General features: G+C 42.2%; 1 protein-coding gene across 2 annotated transcripts; it reads right to left on the reverse strand.

Annotated features, from left to right (window-relative positions):
• Positions 1-307: 307 nt before the first annotated feature.
• MXD1 (MAX dimerization protein 1) lies at positions 308-25,529 on the reverse strand. Of its 2 annotated transcripts, none has more exons than XM_019647690.1 (6): positions 25,211-25,529; positions 24,377-24,476; positions 19,850-19,879; positions 6,644-6,758; positions 5,324-5,483; positions 308-5,059 (listed from the first exon to the last, which is right to left on the reverse strand). In XM_019647690.1, the coding sequence occupies exons 1-6, from the start codon at positions 25,281-25,283 to the stop codon at positions 4,872-4,874; spliced, it is 666 nt and encodes a 221-aa protein (XP_019503235.1). In that variant the 5' UTR covers positions 25,284-25,529; the 3' UTR covers positions 308-4,871. The 2 variants fall into 2 exon arrangements, with proteins under 2 accessions (XP_019503235.1, XP_019503236.1); XM_019647691.1 differs by lacking the exon at positions 25,211-25,529 and adding an exon at positions 24,657-24,859.
• Positions 25,530-25,850: the final 321 nt, after the last annotated feature.

Consider the following 25,850-nt stretch of genomic DNA (forward strand, 5'->3'; position numbering starts at 1 on the left):
ATGGCTGCTGCAAAGACGGGAAGTCTTTTGTCGTGCAGCCCCGCCCCACACACACACACACCAGAGATGTCGCAGCGAGGAGAGAGCCAAGAGCGAGGGCATGAGCAGTGTTACAAATTCTGATCAACAAAGGGGCTCAACCAGAGTCACACGATCAAAACTCCTATCACAGGATCCAAGGACTGAAAATTTTTGCCAGTAAAAATGTCCACAAAATGAAAAGCAAAAAGGAATCCGGTTAACTCAGTTCTGTCAGTAAAAACCATGAGAGGTTCAACTGGGGTACAAAGCATCAGGAAGGCCAAGGTTTCTTTCATAATGAAATAATTTATTATTTGTTAAACGGTTGAACAATACAGAAGTTTACATGTACACAGCAAAGATTCTCTAAAACATGTGGTTGTTCTAAAAATGCATGTGCTAAATGTAGTAAAAAGCACCATTCTCTATGTCTTGACACAGGATTTACATTGGCGTCGTATTTACATAAAGAAACATCTGGAAACAGAATTGTATACTCTCTCATCTGCTGCTCCCTGCTTAGGCTGTGTTTACCACTAGGAAGATGGCCGCCAACATCGATGGTTAACGCGACAGTCCCAGAGCACCAATTGTAGGGACTGGGGGTAAAGGCAAGTCTGGTTCTCAGGGAAAAGCTAAAATAAAGAATGCCCCCTCAGCCCTCCTGCCCAGACCCCCCCTCCAAAAGAAATTAAGAAATTAAAATTTAAAAATCTGGTTAAGTCTTAGAATTGAGTGCCTTACTAATTCTCACTGTATGATTTTTTTGAGAGAAGATGAAGACACTCAATTTCTTCAGCCATTCAATAGCTGACTCTAGCAGTGCTAGACAATTCTTTCTTCTTTCAGAAGAATATAGTGTAAGAAAATCACCCATGTAATATTAATGAAAGTCATGATAAATCACATATTGCACTCCCCCCTCCCCCCTTCCCCAGGCATCTTCAAAACAAAGAGCGCATGTAGAATGGGAAAGACCACCTCATCTAAAGGGCCTTTGGGTCTTCTCCCAGGAAGGATTTTTAAAATCAGTAATAGCCAGCTACCTAAACATAATGCATTCATCCTTAGACATAGAAAAATAGATTGCCATGCAGGATACGGCTTGGCAGCCTTTGACTTCCTGGTGCTCAACGCGCAGAGCAGGTAAAGGGGGAAGACAAACTTGAGGAAACAAGACTGAGATTCAGGGCAATAGATTGTGAAGCACAATAAAAGTGGTATTCTTGCCAATACAGCATGGTATAAAAAGCCTAAATAATAATGTGTATGGATAGACTTTGCAAAAATAAGTTTTCTCTTTAAAGGATGGGGGTGAGGCAACAAAAAAAGCCCATAACATCCCTTAGCAAGCCCCAAGATATTGCTAGACAGTTATTTTGAGCATCACAATCCTACCTAGTTTATACTTTTTTTTTTTCACACCCTAGGATTTGCTCTTGGCCACTTTGGGGATGGAGGAGAGAGGCCCATTGGGACCCAGGTAAGGTCCCTCTGTTTCTTTCGAAACAAGTAGAGAGAGGTTAAAGGAAAATGCCCGCCTTAAAAAAACCCAAACCACTCCCGTGGCCGATGGCAGGGTCAAGGCCCACATTGTGCTCAGTGTTGAGTGGGCACTGCCCTTGTTTCAGTCTTGGGCTGACAGAAGAATCTAGGTCCTGCTCAAAAACGTGATGCTCTCTGAATCACTAACTAGCGTTAGATGTCTATGACTAGAGAAAGGTGTCAGCAGTCGCTATCAGCACCTTGATGAATTCAAGATCTCTGCTTAGCAAAAGAAAACCCAAAGCAAAACACCCTGGGTGCTCAGCCTGCCATCCTAAGCCAACAGGCATGGACAGCTATGTTCTCTGGGATGTTACCAGAAGCACACATATATATTTTCTCACTGCATACAATTAAATTGGACTACGTACTCTTATTTTCCCATTTGCATTGCAATGGTGTCAACAAGAGTGTGGCTTAGATTTCTTTTTAGCTCTTTAAAATCCATTTTCACATAAAAATATGCATGTGCCTATATTTATACACATCTCTATTTACGTACAATTGTCAAAGTCTTAAAGGCTGGGGTTTATCTTTGCCCATCCCCTCCCCACAACAACCCTAATAGAAAGGTTTTCCATTTTGCTTAAAAAAAACCCCCCAAACCCCTAAACAACCAAAAAGACAGTACAGCTCGTAAGTCACGCTGGTAGATCAGTGAACGAGGGCAGATTGGCGAATCAGGGCTGCTGATCAGCCGCATGGGGAGGTGAGATTAGCCGCCTTGGGCTGAGTTTGCTGGTCCTGAGGGTTACAGTTTTGGTCAGAGAGAGGCCCGTCTAGCATGCTGATTCCGTTTACCTCGAGCTTTGAAGGTAATGTCTAACCCTGGTGTCAGTTTATTTATCACAAGTGCATTAAAAATATAGCGATCTATCAAGTTCCACATTTCTATGCAGTCAAATTGAAAAGGACCAGACAAACAGTGCAAAGGTCAAATAATTACTGTTTTATATTGGGACAGTACATTTCATATTTCAACCAAAAGACAAAAATGCAATTTAACTCAAAGGCACAACAATTAAAACACAGAGAATGGCACCTCTCAGATGCCTTATTTCTAAATTAAACAAACAAATACACAGATTTTGTTCCCTCCCCTCCCCCAAATGCAAGCCCACAAGCTTTTCCCAAAGTCTTGAGTTTTCGATGCCATCCAGCATCTAGCATCATGGACTTGTGAGGCGCTTGAACGTAGCAATTAAACAAAATGCTTGAGAGGTCTAGCGAATGGCATTCGAAAGGGACCTCAAAGTGCAGACTTATCTTTTTCAAACATGTTACAGGCTGAGCTGGCTCTTTGAACACTATCACTCTGCTTAAATTCAGGAAGCAGGCTTTAAAAATGCAAAAGGCATACAAGTTGTATTTCAGTGCAAATCTTCAGCTGGTAATTGGAAAAGATTCCAACAGTAAAAAAATCCTTTGTGTCACCTGCCCCTTTCCCCCACCCAAAGCTGAAATGAAGGGGAAAAAAAAACCAGAACAAAACAAAAACAAGAGTTATACCATATGACTTTGGGATCATTTAGCAATCCACTACTTCCAATTTAATTTTGATTTTAATGCGTTAAAGAATCATGAAAAAGAGAAACACACAGAAGTAATCTTGCTTTGTTTACACTGCTCCTCATATCTAGAATGAGCTTCCGTGTAGAGTGCATTTGAACGTTTGGTTGTGTGGAAGGTGGCGGGGGCGGGGGGTGAGGGTTGGAGGCGTTGCGAGGCCATTGGGTGCTAGAGACCACAGGCCAGTGGGGAGCACGGGGTGGCCGTCCGCGACTGGTTCAGCCGTTGAGCCCTTAGGTTGCAGTGCGTCTGTGGGTTTTAGGAATGTTCTCATCACTTTGTGACATACACTCTGTTTCAGCGTCACAGATTTTACAAATGGTTCAAATTCAATGAAAAAGATTTGCCAGAGGCTGAAAACACCAAGACCTCAAAAATATTAAGGGGAATGAACCAATTTGGTAGATACCTACATACAAAGTTTCTAGAACATCTATAAAAGCACAAAGTCATAAGAATTTGTTTTCCATTACATTAATTTATATAAAATGAATAAATAGTATTTATAGATTTAATGTGTCTTATGTACATATACATGTGCTCTGTTTTAGCTTAAATAAAAATGCTACAAAGTGGGAGACCACTTAAGGGAGAAATCATAACCCAAAAGGAAAATCAGCCTTTCACACTATCAACCCAAAAGCCTCCATAAAGAAGTTTCCGGGTGTGTCCAAAAATAATAAGGAGAGGGATTCCAGTAACACGGTACCATCCCCTCCTGTTCACCTGCAACACAGTAGAAATGTGGACTTTTTCTTTCACTGATGGTGGCCACTAGCTCAGCTAGCGCCAAAGCTCAGTTATTGCTGAAAGTTAAATAGGAAAATAGATTAGAATTGGACCAAATGTCACTTATTCAGGGGGGAAAAAAAGAGGCAGAATCACTTTGTGTTAAGTGGGGAATGGAGATCTCATTTATCTCTGAGGTAGGAAAAAAAAATGTTCCAGAGACAAGTAGCAGAACAAACTTTGAGGGGCAATGGCCTTGGGGACAGCCATACACAAAGCGGTCCCAAGCATGTCGCACAGAAAATAGATTGTACCGTTTTGTTTGCGAGAACAAACAATACTGGAACGTTTATCAGCTGTGCCACCCCAAAGACCTGCTCACCAGGTGTCCATTTTAGAGTGAGAACTGCTCCCATCCACACGCAGGGTGGGGAAGGAGCCTGGGGGTGGGGGGATGTTTTCTGGAGGTATTCCTGACGCCTCACGGGGGTGAGGTCCACGGTTAAGTGCTCTTAAATGCCGCTTTCAAGGCTTACTTTGGAGTTCTGAGATCAGGATCTCAGCTTTAGAAGTTTGTTTCCTTCAGTTTCCTAAGCACAAGACACATTTGTACATTTCTGCTAGGCAAGAAACATGGTAAGCCAGAAAACTTTAAGCAAGGTCTGGTAGGCTATGTGGGGACGGTGAATAAAGGGGGGAGGGCGGGCAGGAAATGGCTGAGATGTGAAAGTTGCTTCTTCGGTCTAAGAACCCTTGGGTGTTTCAAATTGATTGGAATGTACAGTCTCCCAGAGACGAATTTTTATGGAGAGAGAGAGAAGCTAGTGGATGCAATCAGAAACCCACAATCCTAAGCACTTCCTTGAAAACGTTTACAAAGCTGATTTTGGTAGAGGTGGTACACTGAAGTTGACGTGCAAGGGGATTGTGGGCAGGTCCAATACACTACCTAATCAGATCCGACAGGGAGAACCATCCGGGGGGGCAGCCGAAGCGACCACTCTCTCTTATAGAGCAAGACACGTCTTGTGATGGTCCTGGAGCTTTATTCTCTTGATGCTGGCGCTGGCGTAGCCCTCGTCACTGCCGAGGCTCTGCGTGCTACCCCGCTCGTCAGAATCACTCACACTGCTGCTGCTCCAGTCCAACTCACCCGTGAGATAGTCTGTGCTTTCAACGTCCACATCGATTTCTTCTGTGGGAGGACAAGAGAGACAGTGGGAAAGGCACTCTTTAGGAAACTCAGGCTGAAAATTAAAGCGCCTCCAGTCAAGGCCCTTCTTTGGAGGCGGCTGCCTCACTGCTAACAGAAAAGAGGGGCTAGTTCCTGGAGGCTACACAACTCATCTTCTCTACGTTACTAGCAGGTTCTGAGCTCCCTCTCTGCTCTGCCGCTTGCAGGCGGGAGAGGAAAAGGGAGAGGGGGCGAGGGGTGGAGGGCGCAGGGAGGGGGACTCACCCCTGTCGGAGTCTGAGCGCTCCGAGGACACTGTGGAGCCGATGCTGTCCATCCGTATCCTCTCGATGCCCAGTTTCTCCAGCTGCCTCTTCAGGTGTCGCTGCTCTCGCTGAAGCTGGTCGATTTGGTGAATGGCTTTTCTGTCACAATCTTCAAGTTTCTGCAAGTCAAAGGGGCAGTTAGTTGTTGGAGTTCGCAGGCAGGATTCAAAATTGCCAATGACCCTGCATCTTCCTCTCCAGCGGTGAAATGGGCCAATTTTCCCCAGAAGCCATTTGGAGTGTCACTTGTCTAGCTTCTCGAGGAGACAGGAAGCTGACTGGCTAGTGAGTCAAGTCTTCGTCTAACATTTTCAGCATCGACAAGGCTGTAGATACCTGTACTATTGCAGGAATTCTAGGGGTGAGCTCTGACACTCTAGCATCCTAGTACCCCTCAGTTCTGATACTGAAAACACTGCAGGCAGGAACCCCCAACCTGCAGTGGGGGCCTGAACACCTGACCTCTGAAGCAGAGCGCTGCATGGGATGGGTGCTTATGGAACAGACTTCCATTAGCTGTGTGCTTATTCAAGTGCATGTCCCAATTACGCAAGCACTTTTTTGTGTCATGCCAAATCCCAATTAACTTGTGTTTGTTAGCAGGAAATAACAATCCCTTTCAATGCCTGGATTCCAAATTGTTCAACATAAGAGCTTAGAAGACACATTTTTATAGATCACTTGATTTTACAAATCTGTCCTCTAGCTTCTCATAGTCTTCATGGCCCGAGGTGACGCGGTACACAGGTGAGGGCCAGGTCAGGCAGCACATGGGGCAGGCCTGGTGACAGAGTATGTCTTGAGCCACAGAAGAGTTCTAAGTAGGATGCCGTGTTGATCTGAGCTCTAGAAGGAGTGTTCTTGGGAAGCACGGAGATCAGCTCAGAGAGGGGTCTTGAGGAGTTTGTTATAGTAGATGATGGGGTGACAATGAAAGGCGACAAGGCTGTGAAATAGTTTGAAATATTTAGGTCTCAGAGACAACTTAGATATAGATGGCTGAGGAACAAGAGCTAACAAGGATGAGCCTGAGTTTCTGGCTTGCATGACCAGATGGGCAGTTGGATGGACCACTTAACTTCCAGAGCCCAGGGGTGAGAAATAACCAGTTGGGTCTGGACATGTTGACTTTGGGATGCCTGTGATTCATCCAAGAGGCGGGATGGGAGAGCTCAACGGGGAGGATTGTGCTGGAGATATACATTTGCTACCCTCAAAGCAACAAACAAACCTTTACTGGACAAGGAAAGGTAAAAAGGCATCTCAAGGGTACACTTACCTTTATGTGCAATTTGGCTTTTGTTAATAAACTCAGCGTAGTGTGTCTATTTGATTCGGGACCAAGTGGCACTAGCCCCTTCAACTTCTCCAGGCACAAGCGAAGATGGGCCCGTCTACAAAAACAGAATCACAGTAGCTTTTGAGAATTTTAAGGTGGGCCAGAGGGCACCCCTAAAGAACAAGTTCTAAAAGAGTTTGAAATTCTCCAGGTCCAGTGATGACAAATGCCACCAATGACCTCTTGCCAAATAAACACCTTTTGAAACCAGACAACTCTGGTGAAAACCAAGGAGAAGCAAAATCCAGGATTTTCTACAGTTAAGCCTATTTATAAAACAGGTGTTGGGGTACGTACTAATATCTGCAATTATTAGGCACATTTCTCAGGTTATCTCCAGGTTTCTGGGGAATGATATGACCCATAGAGAACATCCAAATTCAGAAAATAACCATATGCCAGGGTGAGAATCCTTTTAACACCATACCTCTCTTTCCCCACTCAGGACCACTAAATCACTGTAACTGTATCATTGCTATAGATAGCATTTACACATATGAATAATGTATGTGTATGGTTATTCATTACAGCTTTATTTGAAATAACAAAAATTGAAATAACCCAAATGAGCATCAGTAGGGAACTGGTTGAATAAATTGTGGTGCCTCCAGACAGTGGAGTACTATGCAGCTATGAAAAGAAAATGAGAGTGTGCTATTAGAGAAGAACTCTCAGATCTATTCAGTAGAGAAAAGCAAGATATCAAACTGTGCATACAACATGCTCTCTTTGGGTAAAAAATGAAGGAAAAATGATCTATATTCATGTTTTCTTGTAAGGACATGACATGTAGAATGAATGATACATAAGAAACTAGTCAGAGTAGCTGGGCAGAGAGAAGTCAGGGAATCGTCCGACTGGGACAAGGAAAAAGGGATAATTTTTACTAAATATTTCGTTATAATTTCTGGTTTTTCAACCATGTAAACTATTGTTATTCAAAAAGTTAAATATATTTTTAAAACATAATGAAAAAGTACATCGTTGGTATTGCTACACTAATAAGCACGCTGAACAGCTGGAGATAACGCCACGCATGTTTTAGAGGGCAGCAGAATGGCACAGTGGGAGGGCTACTGGGAGAGGGGAAAGGCTAGATGAGGCAGAAGCCACAGTGACCCACTGGAGAGAGAGCCGTTAGTCACAGACTGACCAGAAGCACAAGAGTTCCTAAAATGTTGGAAATTGATTAACACTTCACTGAAACCTTGGTTTGAGTTTTATTCTAGAGCCTGTCAGAGTCTATGAATGTGAGAAACAGCCAAGATTCAACATGTTTTCTTCAGCCTACCACCTCCTTAAAGCCTTCACAAGCCATTCCAGCCCATGCTGATTCCTCCATGTTCTGAGGACTTGTCTGCTTATACTATTCATTGGGAAGTTCACTGTTCTGCCTGAATCGTTTGGCAGTGCTACTTAACCACTCACTGCAAACTCCTTAGGAAGATGGGACTACCGCTTAATCATTGCCAGGCTGCCACAGTGCCTTCCCCTCCCACGGGCTTCAGGTGTGCTAAATGGGTGATGTCATCTAGTCAACTGGGCTTTAAGCTTCTCGAGGACAGAGTCCATCTCTACTACATCTTTGCACCTTCATCAGTGCGCAGGGCCCTGGGGTTTTAGACATATGGCCGCTACCCACACGCAACGACCTGCAGCAGAGCTCCTGGAAGCCTAGGAGGCTACCCTCAGCTGAACTGGGAGAAAACCTGACAGCTTAGTTTGCCCTTTTCCTCCCTCTTAAAAATTTTACTGTATTAACAAAAGTTGGGAATGCAGACTAAATGAAGAAAACCGCTTCAGAATGCTTGAAGACAGGTCAACGAGTATGGTACTGATCAAGGAAGTCAATTCACACCCTTCATATCAAGACTTCGAGGGCCGGCTGAGTGGCGCGATGGTTAAGAACTGGCTTGGGATGCCAGAGGGTCCCGGTTCGGATCCCACATATGAGGGCCAGTGACACTGCCCTCTGCAGCTAAGATGCTGAACAACAGCTCAACCTGGAGCTGGGCTGCCATGAGTAGCAGGCAATGGCGTAGGCTGCAGCAGTGGGTTGCCATGGGCTACCGTGTGTAGCCAGCAGCCAGCGTGAGCGGCCAGCAGCCGCAGTGAATGGCCGTCCAGAAGCCAGTGACTGATCTGCCTTGTCCAGGAAGAGCGCAATGATGGTGCCAACATTTGCCAGTGAAGCAACTTCCTCCACAACTAGACTGAAGAACAAAAGGTGTTGTCTGTTCCCCTTCCCCTAATTCCCCAATAAAAATAAAATCTTAAAAAAAAAAAAGTGTGTAAAAAAAAAAAAAAGACTTCGGGACATTCCTGCAAGGTGCATCTAACATTAGACATCCGTCTGAGCCCCTGCCTCATCTGGATTTTGAAGGAGCTGTCCTAGGCCCTCCAAGGGCCCTTTAAGTCTTGAGAAGCTTGAGGAGAACAGCATTCATTCCTGACCTAGGAAGATTTAATGGTACAAATGCCTTACTATTTTATAAGACACCCACTCACTCTGAAAACCTGCCCATGTGTTACAGTCACAAGCAAAGACGCACACTAAAGATTTGTTCCTTCCACTACTGCATGGTGGGGGGTGGGGAGAAAAGTGGAACTTGTGTGTAATATGTACTTGTTCACCTTGGATGACGATAATCTTGAAAAAGAGCGATGAACACAGATCATGTTACTACGAACACCATTAGGAAATATAATCCGTCACTTGTACAGTTATCCAACTTATTTTTTTACCACAAAGTTTAGACTAATCGTCAAGTTAGAAAACAAGCTCAAAAATTAAAATGAGATTTAGACATTTTTCAGCCTACTCGTTATTTGCAAAGATGGCATGATTCAGAACAGTGTCATATGAGTCTTTTTATTATGTGGGTTTATCTACAGATATGAGTATGTAAATTTTTTAGGAAGTTTGTCTACTGATAAAAATAATAAAGTCATCTTTCTCTGCATCGTCATTTCTAGCTACACAGGGAGTCTGGCCCAGAAAGTATGATTTTCACTACCCAAATGTGGATTTCCAAAGAACACTCCCAGTTGTGAAACTAGAAATAAGCAATTTGAGTAATTTGAGCTGAGGAGAATACATGTTCATTCAGGATTTTCTGGCCTCGTTCTATGAAAATGGGACTGAAGCGCGTTCTGGATTTTTGTAAAGATCCAGAGCCTGCTTCTGTCTTTGGCAGCGCCTGCCTTGGCCTCCTCCCGCGCCTCCATGCTCCAGCCTGATGGCTGCCCTGCCCACTTGCCACCTGCCTGCAGACACATCCCAGGTCGGTGCCTGGGCCAGCCACAGGGGAGAGACTAGGTGTATGAAGCAGGCTCAGATCCATCACATAATAGTGAAATTTAGTCCCTGGACTAGAAATTGTAAAAAAGCAAATAGACTTCTCTGTAGCAGGTCCCACTGAGGATCCTCAATCCACACACACACACACACACACACACACACACACACACACACACACACACACACACACACTCACTCGCTCGCTCGCTCCACCCCTGGCATTTGGACTCCTCCAGCCAGCCCTGAGCACCCATGGAGCTCCCAGATCCAAAGCAAGCACTTGTTTCAGCTCTCCCTCCTCACTAGGTCCTGACTAGTCCCCTGCCAAGGGCTCTGGTCTTCTAGGACGGGCTGAGTGTCCCATTTTGAACCAGGTCTAACGAGTTCCCCCTTTGGGGAACTAGCAGGGGTTTTGCCACATATCTTCAACAGGAAGCCACTCAGTACCTTGACCTGACCGCTCCTTGGGTCTCCTCCCTTCCTATCTTCTTCAGACAGTCCTCCTGTTGCCACGCGCAGCCTCCTTGGTCCCCACCCCCAGCAGGAAAGGGCTGTGCCAAATCCTGGCTCCTTCCTGCCCACAACTGCTTCTTCTTTTTGCCCTGATCCAACTGCTTTGTGTCTAGCTCATGAACTTTGACAGACTTCATCTGCTGACTCTTCAGAAATATCACCTTAATTATTCTGAATGGGCAGATATACCTTTGGTCTACAGTAGCATAAAGAAACCAATCTTTGATCTGAGCTATAATAATCACTAATGCTCAGAATCAAGTGTGGCTATAACTGAATTAGATACAAACTATAGCTTCTCTTCAGTAAGTTTCTTTTTTAAGTATCTCAAATTTTTTTGTTTTTAATACTTTTTAATTCTGAATCTGTCAATCACTATATAACCAAATATTAGTGTAGTAATTAGTGATGAAGAGCAAAGGTTTAGGTTCCTGGCTTTGCCACTTACTCCCTGTGTGACCTTGAGGAAATTCCCTTACTCCATGTTGTATCCATGTCCTCAGCAGAAGGAGGATGACAATACCTACCTGAGAGGGCATTAACTAAGACCATGTAGGAAGCACCTGGGGTGGGGCCTGATATGAAGTGCGCCATATATGGTAGCAGCTATTATATCAACCCTAGCTTCCTCTATAGGAGGATAATTACTGGGAGCAAACACAGATAACTATAGCACTGTTTAATATTCCTTTTAAATTGGTAGGGAACTCCAAGTGCCTCTCTAGGTAAATAGAGGTTATCTGGTAAAGTCCAATTCAGTAAACTCTTCCTTAAAAAACAAACAAACAAAAACAAACAAACAACAGACATCTTTTGTCATTACAAAATTTCATGGAAAATCTAATCCATTTTCTATGGAGATTCAGATCTTGCTTATGCTAAAGGTACTATTTCTTACATTAAAAAAATTAGCAATGATTTTATAAAGCTACTGCATGAAAAGGAGAGACTCCATGCCATCCATATATAGAGGAGGGAAGGAGAGACTGCAGGGTTGGGAGGGAAGTGTCTGAAATACACTAAGCCTTCCTCCTACACCTCTGCTGCGATGGCCAAAGGAAAATAAAACGAGGGGCAGAAAGGACTGATCTTGGAAATCCAAGCTCATGTCTAGATGTGTATCCATATCCAGAGACCCTAAAATATCTAACGTCTAATAGTAAGAAGAAAGGATAGCACACTTAAGAACAAGCTTAAAACACTTTGGGAAGGATCTCTGGGAAGAAAATTATAAAACTTTGCTGAGAGACATAAGAAAATTTGAATAAATGGGAAAAAAGCACATTCCTAGATACGAACTCTCACAGTAAAAATGTCAATGTTACCGTCTGTCTACACATTTAACATAATTCCAAGAAAAAAGAAAATCCCAACAGTATTCTTTTTAATGCTGGCAAATGAGCCTAAACTTCACCTAGAAGAATAAATGTGTGAGGGACTACCACAATTTTTGAAAAAGATGAGGAGGAATGTGCTGTACTAGATATTAAAATGTGTTATAAAGATTCAATAATTAAAAACAGTATATATTCGTATAGCAATTGACAGACAAATCAAGTGAACAGAATAAACTCCCAGGAATTTAGCATATAAGGGAGATACATAACACTGCAAATACTTGGGGGAAAGAATGGATTAGTCAGACAATGGCAGGGAAGTGGGGAGAGTAACATTAAAATAAAGTCCAACTATAGTAAAGATTTAAATATAAAATATATTTGGATGCCACACAGTTCTGTTGTTAGTTTTCCTTATCTCAAGTCAGCCACAAATCATAGAAAGCTAAATATGCAAGTGAAGGAAGCCATTAATGATGAGGCTCTAGGCTTTGTGAGGTGGTGCCTCCGACTAGGGCTCTGGCACCGACGGAAGGCGCTTAGGCCAACCGGCGTGCTCTCAGACAATTCCGAATGGGGCTCTTTTTATTTCTGCCTCCAGACACAAGCTTTCTTGATTTTATCCAGGTCTCTCTCTCAGGCTAGCAGGTTTACAGGTTGAGGAACAGATGCAATGCACAGAGTAAGGCTGTAGGTAGATTGGGCTATCTGCAGACTGTGTTGCCCTGCAGGTTCTTCCTGACTTGGATGGAGTCAAGGCCGGGAATGGTGTCAGATTAGGTGTGCGCATGTGTGTGTCTGTACTGTGAGGGAGGCATTGTTATCAGAGATGACTCTTCTTTATTAAAGGTGTAACTGAATGCTCTCCCTCAGATTTTCACAGTAAAGTAAAAAAAGACACAAAAAAGAATTATAAGGTCAGGGCAGAGTTAACAGGATGGCAGCCAGTGAAGAGGGTAGATAAGTAATTAGTTAGGTTCACAGGTGGAAATCTTGAAACATACACTTGGGTCTTTCATTCATTTATTCCACTAACACCTCTCAAAAGATTATTATGCTCTACTACCTTCCTAGGTGCAGGGGATACAATGTTGAGTAAGACCAAGTCCCTGCCTTGGGGGTATTTAAAATCCAGTTGGGATGATCAAACATGTAAACAAATTATTGCAGAATTATTTATCTGAGTGACCTTCAGACCACGATGAATATCGGCTCCCACCGAAAGTTCCAGAATGGGCTCCCCTTTGCCCTCTAACAAACACATTCCTTCATTTCCTTCACCCACATCTTGTTTGACTTAACTTCCCCATAAAGGTTGTCAAGCTTTCATAGTCAATCATAAGCTTTTTTCTTTTCCAAATAGATCACATTTATTTATTCATGCATTCATGTGCTGCAGGCCTCTTATGTGTCTAATTGTTCTGTTTCTTTCATTACCAAATAATGGAAGAGCCAAGTCTATTTTATGTTACCCTATAGCCTAGAAATAATAATACATCTGCACCTAAGAGTAGAATCTGATAGCTTTCATAATTCATCACTTCTGTTTGAGGAAAGCCCTACTTAATGAATACGACACACAGGACCTCATTGAGTACTACTTTTCATTAAAATTGGGCAAAAGATTATTAACCAAAGAAGAATCTACCTTTATGTGAACACAGACTTAACCAATTATATAGCTTCATAAATCCTATAGCATAATTGGAAGTGAATAAGAATAATTTCAGACATGGGTATGTGTGAGCTGTATGGTGAGAAAAAGAAGTTATTTAGTATAAAGTAAGAAGAAATAAATCTTAAGGGGTTAAAAATTATTTCCTAAAAGTGATGAGAGGTCACAAGAGATCCTAACCTCCAGATTTGGGGTTGAGGACAAAACAAAGCCTTACTGGGTTACATGAAAAATCCAGATGAGGTTACAAGTCATGCTTTGAGGGAAAAAAGGACTCTCCTCCTTTTTCTAAAGTGATCCCTTTATAAACAATTGCCAAATGCATCATTATTACCAACCTAATTGAAACTTTGGAAGGTTTTGAGGAGTTCTTAAGGTTGTGAATAGTAGTCTCTGTAAAAAACACAAAGGTCGTTCTATACTCGTGTGCTAGCTGTATGGGAATATGGCAGTCGGTGAACAAGGCATAAACAGCATTTCACGGTGTCTACAATTTTGAAATTATAAAATCACTTCTCTATTAAAAGTGTGAACTATATGTCTCATTAATATCTCCTTTTTCAAGTCCCATTTAAAAAAATATAAAATATGTATGATAATTAGTACTTGCTAGGTCTAGCCCTTAGCCTATTAATGTTTATGACAAAAAGTCAGGGAGTGCCTCCCAATGCTCCAGAGAGGGGATTGGAAATGGGTTGAATAACCAGCATAATCTCTTCTCCAGGTTCTTCCAAGGGCAAACGCCATCCACCCAAGAGGTACAGTAATACCTTGGTTTGCGAGCATAATTCGTTCTGGAGACAAACTACTCGTATTGCAAGACATCGATTGTTTACCAAGTTAAAATGTATTAGAAATATTTGCTCGTCTTGCGGAACACTCACAAACCACGTTACTCGCAGTCCAAGGTTTTACTGTATATAGTCTAGGGAAGCTGGATTCTAGTGGTGCAAATCCGAGTGCTCCTCCACCCCATCTACATAGACCAGATTTGCACACTGATACTTGTATCCTCCCTTTGTAATACCCAGGCCCTGCCCTTAACCTCATGTGGCAACAAAGCAATGTGGGTTTGTTACAACATCCTACAGTGAAATCTGAATGTGGTCAAGGGAGTTCAGAAGCAGTAAGAGTGGTGCAATGCATAGCACAACAGGCCCAACGCAAAAGTCAGGCCCCTACCCCTTGGCTATAAGGAGCTTGGCCATTTGAAAAGCCAAAACCCAAAAGAAACAACTATAGGGATCTGCAACTAATTAGAATATCCTGCCAGAAGAGGTCTGACTGAAATGCTTTCACATGCCAGACCTGATGCCACTGAAATACTGTAAAATATCCTCAGAGCGGAGTCCTCATGAACACCAATTATTCAGGATCTCTAAAGCGCCACCAAATGAAAGTAACAGCTTAGATCAGGTGGCTGAGTCCTCCCCACGAAGCACACACAAAAATCTCTTGTCATGGGGTTCAGAAGACTCTGGCAGAGGTAATCTCTCTAGACCAGCTGCTTAATTCCAGCAAGGCCTGCACATATACCATTCCAGAAAAATGAGTGTCTATTATTAAAGGAGATGCTAGAGCCTTCTTTTGAAAAAAAGAGTCCATTCTAGCACCTGACACACTGGCTGCAGCTTATATGCATTCACTCATCTCCATCTGCTGAAGGGCTTATTGAAAGGCATTCCAACCAGAGGAATTCCATCTAAGAGAAGGCAACAGCAGAATTCTCACCAATAAAGGGAAAAAAAAAAAAAAAGATTACAAGATTTCCTACATTCTAATAATTACCAATTGCAATTAAAAATATGTAAACCCAGGAGTACCTTTTACAATAAATGTGCAAGATCTACATGGAAACACTACAAGACAGAAAGATCTGAATGAAGACACACACCAAATCCTGGATGGAAAGATCTAATATGTAAATAGGAACTTTTTAAGGTTAATTTATATTGGAATTATTTAATTTTGATTTTGAAAATCTCAAAAGTATTTTGGGGATGGGTAATTGGTGGATTAATTACAAAAATCATCAGGAAACATAAACTGATGAAAATAGCTAAGAACACAGTAAAACAAAAAAAAAGGGCAGAAAAGTAGTGATTTGTTTTACCAGATCCTGAAGTGCATGATAAAACCTCAGTGATTAAAAGAGGAAGGGCAGATGGATCAGTGAAAAAAAAGAAGACGTCTAGAAACAGACTCAGCCATAAACAACAGTTTAGTATAGAATAGAGGCAGCAATTTCAAACAGTGAGAGAAGACTGACTCCATAAAGGTAAATGATAAATTTAACAAGTTATGTGATACACAAAAGGGCAATCTCTTTCATAGACTATATTCTTTGTATTATAGAATCTTTTCAAAAGAAAGAAAAAGATAAACTCCTCAGTAGAAAATTGGGCAAAAGTTTAACAGGCAATTCTTTCTCTCTCACACATAAAGATATGAAAATTGTCAAACTCTACTAGTAATACAAGAAATGCAAATCAAAACAATCATCTCTGTGTTTTTGTGTTTTACTTCTCAAATTCATAAAAGTCTTAAATTATAACCTTGTGAGGTATAAGGAAAATATAGCCTATAGCCTGCCTGGTGGGCAATCCAGCAGTCAATCTCAAAACCCCAAACAAGGTGTAGACCATTAATTCCACAACTATAAATTTACCTTAAAGAAATAATTATGATGTTGGACAGAGATTTATCTCCAAGGTAGATTACGGAAGCATTGTTTACATTAGCAAAATACTGGGGAGAACCTAAAATTGGGGATTGGTTATATGAGTTATGGCACATCCATATGATGTAATACTGGGCATTCACTAAAAGTAATGTTAGAAAAGGAGATTTAATGATATTGGAAAACGTTCCTAATGTAGCTTAAAAAGAAGACACAAATGATTTACTATATGATCCCATATTGATTTTAAAAAGTCTGCACAAAAGTCTAGGTGGCTATAGAACTTAGGAATGTTGGCAGTTGTTCCTGCTGCAAGGTCTATTATAGGCAATTTTTATATTCTTTGTGCTTTTCTGAGCTTTCCAATTTTCTAAACTAAACTATATTTTTAAAGTTGTTTTTCAAAAATAATTGGAAAGAGATGATTCAAAGTTCCATTGGCTTCCTCTGGCTGCTAAAATTATGGATAATTTATTCATTTTTAATGATTTCTATGTTTCTCAAAATTTTCTACAAGATTAGTTTTTTAAAAAAGAAACACACCACACACACACACACACACACACACACACACACACACACACACACCAAGGGTGTTTCCTTAGGAGGATAGACCCACACAATTAGTAAAAAGCAGAGAAGCCTAGGCCAATGATAGACTCTAATATCTAATATCTACACCCCAGAGGCCAGGTCGTTATTGGGCTATGTACTCCTAGCACCCACTACATGGCATCTTGGGTCATCATGGACACCTAATTTACTGAATGGAAAATACCACTGCTACCACCACTACCGCCCACCTCCACCATTCTAGAAATCTTTTCTCTTCCCACTAATGCCAAGATTATTTTAACGGTGGAGTCCCAATGAACACCAATTACTCAGAATCTCTAAAGTGCCACAGAAAAGGTTTCTGCGTAAAAGAACTTACCCAAGTATAATCAACTCTGCAATATCAAAGAGAAAACAATTCCCGCAGTTAGAACTTCTTTTCCTAAGTTGCTACTTTTTTTTTTTTTTGAGGCCCATGACAATTTTTTTGCGTGATGTTAAGGTGAAAAATAGCTAACGTGGAGTAGCCTTTAGCAAAGCAGTATTGTTTTATGGCATTCAGTTACAAAAACCAGGGAGATGACAAGAACAGCTGTTCAACTGACTGCAACACCCTAACATCTTAAGCATCCACACCAATAAGGGAGAAGAGCCTGACAACTTTAACTTCCCCCTCTAAACTGCAGCAGCCAATTCTTGGTTAAATGAAGTCAATTTGAGTCCTTACTTCCTTCTCTTCTGTTCATGTGCTGTAGACTAGAGAAAGGATTATCAAGGCTTTAGAGGACCAAATTCCAAACAAGAAAGGACAATAAGGAAACTAGATAAGTAACCCTTCAACAAGCAAAACTTGACTAGTCATGCGGGAGCAGTCAGAACTATAAGCAGCTTGCCCAGTGGTGACTTCAAGTCCAGTTTTCTGGAATCTTGGCCTCAATAGCCACGTGGGCATACCACAGTCTCAAAGCTTAGTAAGTTCACTGAGACTGTCTCTGCGTCTTCCTCATTAGACAAACTACCTTCCTCTAAGATGGGGTCCATGCTGATTTAATACCCCAGTATGAACTTGTTTAATACCTAGCGCTGAGCACAAGTCCTTGGGACACTGTAGGCAGAAAATAAACATCTTTGAATTGCTCTAATACATGATAAAATCGACATTTTGTGGCATTCCTGCAGAGGTGAAAGGCACAAAGCTGTGGTAGCCTAAGAGCCCTTACCTGAAGGGGTGAAATTTTAATAATGAAAATAAATGCCTAAGTAAAATGTTAGAGGGGAGAAGGAGAACTAGAAGACTTTTCAGCAGAAAAACTCCCAGGTTACCCCGTTCACCCCAAAGGCAGGAAGATGGGAGAGGATCTAAACATGAAAAAGAGAAGCCACACCTGACTCCCTTTCCACCTTAAGAAGAGAGACTTTTGAGTTTCTAGTTTATGGTATACAAAATCCCTAAAGGATAAAGGCAGCTCTGACTTAAAGCATGGACAGACACAATCACAAAGAAATTAAAAGGGAAGAAGAGATGAGGAGAAGCACATGAGGCGCACTTACTGTCTTACTGCCTCTCTATCTCTCTCTCCCTCTCTCTCTCCCTCTCTTCCCCTCTCTCTTTCTCTCTCCCCCTCCCACCCTCCCTCCCTCAATTCCACAGTAGAGGAATGCCACATGTTCGCCCATTTCTAAGATTCACCTTCTTAGGAAGGGTCTCGTTTGCCCTTTCACTGATGACATATGTCATGCAGATCCTGACTCTTAGAGTCAGGCTCTCTCTTCAAAGAGGGTTTGCATGATAACAACCACGTATATTTGCAGAGCCATATTACAGATCATCTTCTTGTTCATGCAGGGCACCAAGAAAACCATTCAGTCTGGATGGGTAGCCCGTATTTCAAATTGAAGGGAGTTCAGAGACCAGAATGAAGCTTGTTCAATAGTTCTCATGAGACTCACCTAAGGAGCTTTAAAAAAAAAACAACCTACTAGTGCACAGTCTCAACCCAAACCAATTAAATCAGAATTGCTAGGGGTGAGGTGTGGCTATTGTGTGTGTGTGTGTGTGTGTGTGTGTGTGTGTGTGTGTGTGTGTGTGTGTGTGTTTTAAAGCTCCACAAATAATTATCATTAATTTTGTTTTCAGCATGGTAAAGGCAAGTGGTTATGTTTTTTTGGGGGGTACAAAGTCTTTACTAGAGATAGTGGATTTGCTTTAAAATATCCCATGGGGTGAAGTGGTCTGAGTTATACAAGATTGGCAAAATGTTGATAATTGCTGAAGCTGGGTGATGGATACATAGAATATGATTACATTATTCACTCTACTTTTGTATATTTGAAAAATTCGATAATAAAAAGTTATTTTATAAAATCAGCAGAAGTAAAATTTGTTCTCTTCTTCCTGAATGTATTAATGTATATGTATAATGTATTTACCATTAAAAATAGTTTTAAATAACATTCCAATAAGAACTTTGCAAGTGATTCTAATGTGCAACCAGAGTTGCATCATAGGCTACATCATTGAAGGAGGGGCAAACTTGATTTGGAACCTAAAGATTTAAAAAGGCAGCAAGAGGCAATCCAGGTGAGAGAGATAAGCTCAGGCTTGCAACAAGATGGAGCCCAGGGAGGATGGTGGGCCAATTTCTGTTATGCCTATATTTGCCTGAATTTTGAGAATCTTTAGCCACAAGTAAACTGTAAATACACACATGTATGTTATGTATATATTTCTGTGTATGTATATGATTTAAGACAGCACTGCCCATTATATTCAGTAGCATGTAAGTTTTTTAAAAACAACAACACCATTTGTGGAAACACTAGCTAGGACCTAACTGCTCTGGCCTGTGGAATGGTCATGCGGAATGGGATTCCCTCAGGCTGCAGGGGTGAGACTGGGGATGTGGTCTTCGGAACTGGCAAGACCCTCATCTACCTCAGTGATTTCAGCTTAGAGGGCCCAGAGTGAACTCTTAAATTGGGTGCTACTTGTGGGATGAAGTCAAGAAGAGCAAACAAGTCTCATCTTAAGGAATAGGAAATGCATGAAAGTTCCCCCATTGCAGCCCCCAAATCCCCAACTCACCTATTCTTCTCCATTTCATTGTGAGTTGATCTGAAAGAGGGAACAATAAGACAAGAGTAAGATTATTTTTATCTGAAAGGACTACTTCAACACCAACAGAATTATTTTGACTTCTTTCTCTCCAAAGTTGGTAGGAGAGAAGAGAAAGGGAAGAAAACCTCAGTGGGCTCTACTAAAGAAATTAGTCCCTTTGGGGCGGTACATGAATGTAAATATCTGAAGTAGAGTTCAAGGAGAGAAGTGACCAACTCAGAGGCACGCATTCCTTAGTGGAAAATCCATTTTAAGAAAGGAAAGAAAAGGGGTCTATTTATACAAAGAGAAAAACAGCTGCACAGTGTGATGTGAATTTGGGTTATATAATTCCACAAAGCTTTCTTTAGGCTGAGGCTACAAGAGTGCCGGTGACATCCCCACCCCAGCCCCGCAGTTTTTTCTAGGTGTAATATCCACCCAAATTTTATGCTAAGTTGTTTGACTACAGGGTTCTTTTAAATGGACAAAACTAACCCGTCAATCTTTCTACTCCCTTGAGCAGCTATTTTATCATGTACAACCTCCTGAAAGATGCTACTATTGAATAGCTACCCAGTGAATTTAGGAAGGGGCTTTCAAAACCCATAAAGACGATAAGACTGGTTAAAGCAGCAGTTAGGGTGAAATTTAAGTCCAGCTTTGCCACTGACTGGTACTGTGGAAGAAATAAAATTTTGTAGCATCCTGTCCTGGGTTAATCCCTCCGTAAAATGGGAATAAAACTTATTGCCAATTATCTTCTGAACAAGTGTAGATCAATGAGGTAGCAACTATAAAAGTGATTAGAGAGCCTTGGATGAAAGCTGTGGTGGGTGTGAAATCATATTTTTAGTGTGTTTATAGCTTGAATATAAGGTGGTCTCAGAATTTATGGACAGGTTTCCACAAAAGTCAGAAGTCAGTCAATGTGACCACTTCAGTGTCTTCCTCACACAATCCTCCCCCCCACTAGTTATAAAGAAACTTGAGGACCCCCCCAGTGTCCCCAGTATTATAAAGGCACTGAATCTTGACCTTTCTTATGGAGATTCTCTGCGTTCTAAGCAGCTGGGGAGATTTCTCCCGTCTCAGGCTATGAATTCTGTGGGGCCATAATCAGAACTTTACTGGGCCTAGGAGATAAATGGAGGGTCACTACTTCCATGAATGCTCAGCCACTCATTTACATCTGGGGGGCAACCATCAAGTTCATGCACACCAGAGACTAGGGGTGGGTGGGATGAGTGAATGGGTGAGTGAAATTTCCAGTCTGGTACTAAAACTTCTCTTTCACGAGGCTCTTGGGATACCAAGTTTTATTCATGAGGAAAAAACAAGAAAATAATGACAATAATTTCAGTTTTAGAATATTTGTTTTCTAGATAAAGGATATGTGAACCTTCAGACTGGTTAACTTGAAAGCGTTAAGTTGATTCACTTAGTTATCCCTCAGCATTCACAAGTTACATTTTTCTGAAGGTTTACTTCCTTCAATGGCCAGCAGGATATCACAGTTAACAGGAAACTGGTCTGCAACTGCAAACCTTTGGCTTTAAAGCACATGGCATTTCAGTTTTAACAGGGAATAACAAGTTCAAAGTCTGACAGATATTTTAAATGGATGAAAGTATATGACAACAGCTGGTCACGATTTCCCTGCAGACAAGGACCATCCTCTCAGAAGGTGGAGGAGGAGAGGGGGGTGGATATTTGAAAAGAACTTGTCTCTGATTAGAGAAAATAACAGCACGCAGGGAACTCTTACCAAAAATTTCTGCATTCTTTGAAGATACATATAAAAAAAATTCTGAGTCCTCAAGATAAACTTGTAAACAAATTCCATAGGAAGCACAACTCCTTCCTAGCTTTGAACAGCGTTCTAGAAACTACGGATCTTATTTGGTTACTTAAGGGTGTTGAACACACGATGATTTGTACAAGGGGTCTTATAACTAATGGCTAGGGCATTACTGAGATGCATTTGGTTTACTGAAACTGAGTTTGTGTTTAATAAAAAGCAGACCTTTCAAAAAATGATCAGTTTAGAGACTTCCTGCCAACTCTGTTGATGGGTAGCCATTTATAGTTTTAATGAAAGCATTACAAAAATATATAGATACCTTGTGTCAAAATTATTTTCCACGTGATTATTGAAAAGATTTGATAACTCTGCAATCACTGATGAAGGTTACATGTCACCATTTAAACGATAACTAAGCCAAACTACAGAATATCTGACAATGGGTTCAAAAGGACTCCATGTCAGGTCACCTATATAGCCACTGTCTCATAAAAGAACTGGGTGCTAAGTCCTGAACTTCCTCTTTTACAGGAGTGCCAAAGATTGCTTTAACAATTCAACAGGACATAATTTTAAAAACTCTGGATTTCAATTCTAAATATTTAGTAGGTGATTTCAAAAATCAGTAGGAAAGAGAAAATAAGATTCCATCTCCTTGTATTCCAGCAGTTCTGTGGGTGATTCCAAACCAATCAATGTTCGCAATTTAGTTTTTGTTGTTTTTTTAAAAGCAACTAGAGAAGCTTAAGATCTGCATTTTCAGTTCCAAGGAAGTTTGATATTTGGCTAAATCTTATTTTTTATTGTCCAAGGAAAAGTACCCTCCAGACCCTAGCATTTCAACATGAATTAACAAGAATAAACTGTCATCCAATGGTTATGTAAACCAGCAGCAATCTCTTTATAGCCTTTACCTCAGTTCTAAATCCTGACCATACATAGCCTTGGATATAAGTCTAATTTAAATCAAGGGATCTAACTGCATTCCCTGGGGAGATGTCTCATTGCTCAGGTAGGGGTCATTCTAAACAGGTCATAAAGAAAGTGGTCACATTTAAACAAAACAAGTGGCTCTTGCTTCATATGATTGCTTGGTGCCAACCCCAGGTTTAATCATGGTCTCTAAGAGAGCCTGGTATCACTGAAGATATTATACTAATTATTAGTCAAGAATATGGACAACTGTGATAGCCTCTTGTCTCTAACCATGGAAAGCACACCAAACCCATTAACAGAATAGAGGTTTTCCAGAAAAATAGGAGTTGCAGCCATTTTTTTTTTCAGGAATAATGCTTCATAGTAAAAAGAGAAAGAACATGTTTCTTGACTTATAATTCTCAACTACCATTATTTTTCTTTCTTAATCACCTGCTGGGACCAAGCCACTTCTCTTCAACAACATCCTCTTTTTTTCTTCTCCCTACCACTGAACACCCCCCAACAGCTTTCCTTTGAAACTTAGGAACGAATAAAGTGCTAAGGATTTATCCTTGACTATTAATGTGGACAATTCCTCTCAAATCACGAGTGGACAAGAATAAAAGCAATAAGTGGACTACACTTTTCCAGAAAAGTAAACCAAAAGGCTTCAGAGTTCTTCCAAACAAAATTAAAAAAATTAATACTGAAACAAAATGCAACACAGCTAAATTGTTTTATACTATTGCATAAGTATGAACATCCATTCTTAAAGGCTCGTGGTACCCATGCACAGATCTATTGGCTACCACCTCAGGTAATGCTAGAGATAGGAGGGAATGGAAAAACCACCAGGTAATTAATTACCAGGTTATCCTTCAGGTGCCTTTCTATTCAAGAGCTCAGCACACGTGTGCTCCTTACATCCTGTGGTTCTAACAACACTAAGGACAATGGGGTGAATCAAAAACAGAGGAGGCAGCAAGAACCAAGTGAGTTGTAGGTTTGGTTTTTAGTGGTCTGTATTAGAGCAGAGAGACTAACCAAATACAGTTACTGGCAGGGAGTTAGTTATTCATGAGGATGGGAAAGGGATAAGGATTCTAAATCAGCGATGAAAATGTCAATAATTTTTATTGGGATGAAAGGTATAATTGAATGGATCTAATAAAACAGATTTCCTAGCTAACTTACATTTTAAGAGCAAAGAGGGGACAAAAGGGCAATACCATTAATGGAGTAGTCATATGTACCAGGAACTATGTTCAGGGCTTTAGTATGTGATTTCACTGACCATTAACAAAATAAAACCTGTGAATCTCACTAGGAATTAAGAACTGTAAGGCTAACATAAAAGGGTTGTGGCATATTAATATTTTAATATTACATGTTCCTCCATCACCAAAAAGGCAGATTTTAACCTGGTTCATTCCTCTTTGACATTATAAATAGATATGACAAATTACATGATCAGACAAACCACTATATTTAATTCACATGTCAAATATGAAATCCTACCACCTACGTCAAGTCAGATGCTTGAACATGTTTATAAAATTTTCACTATGAAAAGTAAAAGAAAGGGATATTATCCATTTCTTTTTTCTTTTCAATCTCCTCAACCAAATCAGAAGGGCTGCCTCCTCCAATGGCTTAAGACCATGTGTGGATTACTGAATCATGATGGCCACTTAATTTACTGGGTTATAATCACAACAGGTAACTTTCATTCTGCAGTTTGTGTCATCTGCGGTATAATCAAAAAAGGGAAAGAGAAATGTTTACCAAATTACCTGCTACTGCTGTTATTCTTCTTGGATTTGTTCCTCCGTTTTAAGGCACCTCTGTCCTTGTTATTGTATGGTAACATGGAGGCATAACCATGTTCAGCTTCTAGAAAACCGGAGGATCCAGTTAATGAATGAGCCTAGGACATCCAATACTCTCTCCCCTCCACAGTATTTCCTTTTAAAAATGTACTTATTTTTCATTAAAAGAATACTGTGGAAACAATTAAACGGAGCAAGGTGGAATTCTCAGAACAATAACTGTTTTTTTAAATTGTGTGAATACCCTCAGTTCGGAGCAGGTGTAAGGAGCATTCCAGCTGCTCATTGTTGAGAAAGACCCAGCAAGTCGCTCAGCGCAAGGAGCCTGGGTCTCCCATTGGCAACGTCCAGCAGGTGTGTTAAGTGGGACCAGCCTCAGGCGAAGATGCGGGTCAAACACCGGGAGCAGGGGTGGGGGGACAGGGAGGTGCTGCTCCTCTGGCTGGGAGACCGGGCACCAGGCCCACCTGGGGACGGACGGGACCAGCCCGGTGAGGTAAACCAGGGGCCTGGCTGAGGGGACCCGGGGGCACGCCACTCTCGACGGGTTGGGGAGGGGCGACACTCGGGACCCCGGGGTGCAGCGGCCCCCTTTCCACCTCCATTCATTGCCTTTGGGGCAGCGGGCGGCTTCCCTCCGAACCGCGCGTGGGGAGAGCTGGAGGGGTTGGGAGCGCTCGCGGTAGCGCTCTCCGCCCCTCCAACCACCCCCGGAGCGGTCGGGTTCCTGGACCCGCAGCGGAGCCCCTCAGAGCCCCCGGCCCCTGCTCGGGTCGGACTCCTCCCGTCCCCGTGCACCTCTCTCCCGCCGCTCCAGGTAGTCGGCCGCCTCCAGCAGCATCTGGATGTTCATCCGAACCGCCGCCGCCATTCTGCACCGGGGGCCGGAGCCACGGGACCAACCCCCACTGCCCACGGGCTCGCCGCCGCCGCCGGACACCCGCGCCCCTCTGTGGACCCGGCAGAGCAGGGTTGAGAGAGCCTCTCTGGCGATCACGCTCGCAGGAAGGGGGAGGGGGCTGGTGAGCTGGGCACCGTCAACACCGTGACAGAACCCAGAGAAGAGCAGCAGTCACCACCGCCGCCGAGTGTTTATCCCGACTCACCATCCCCCCGCCCCCCGTCCCTTCTCTTGACAGGCCCTCTTCGGCTGCGTTCCTCATTGGGCACCCAAAAGACTGCCCCGCCCCTGGCTTTGTCCGATTGGGAAGGGCATAACGGCCCCGCCCCCTGGAGTCCGCTCCTGTCGTTGGTAGGTCAAGTTTGACAAGGCCCAGGCTCCACCTCCTCTCCCCAATTGGTGACAGAATTCGCAACTCCGCCTCGTGCTCCTTCCCTGTTTTCCATTGGTTCTATACCGACAAACGGGCCCCCTTTTGCTTTGTTAGTATTGGCCAAGAGCTACAGAAAGCAAGCCACTTCGCCTGTCTCCCATTGG

The sequence above is a fragment of the Hipposideros armiger genome, unplaced genomic scaffold (genome assembly GCF_001890085.2).
Source record: "Hipposideros armiger isolate ML-2016 unplaced genomic scaffold, ASM189008v1 scaffold_114, whole genome shotgun sequence".
In the NCBI taxonomy this organism is placed as follows: domain Eukaryota; kingdom Metazoa; phylum Chordata; class Mammalia; order Chiroptera; family Hipposideridae; genus Hipposideros; species Hipposideros armiger.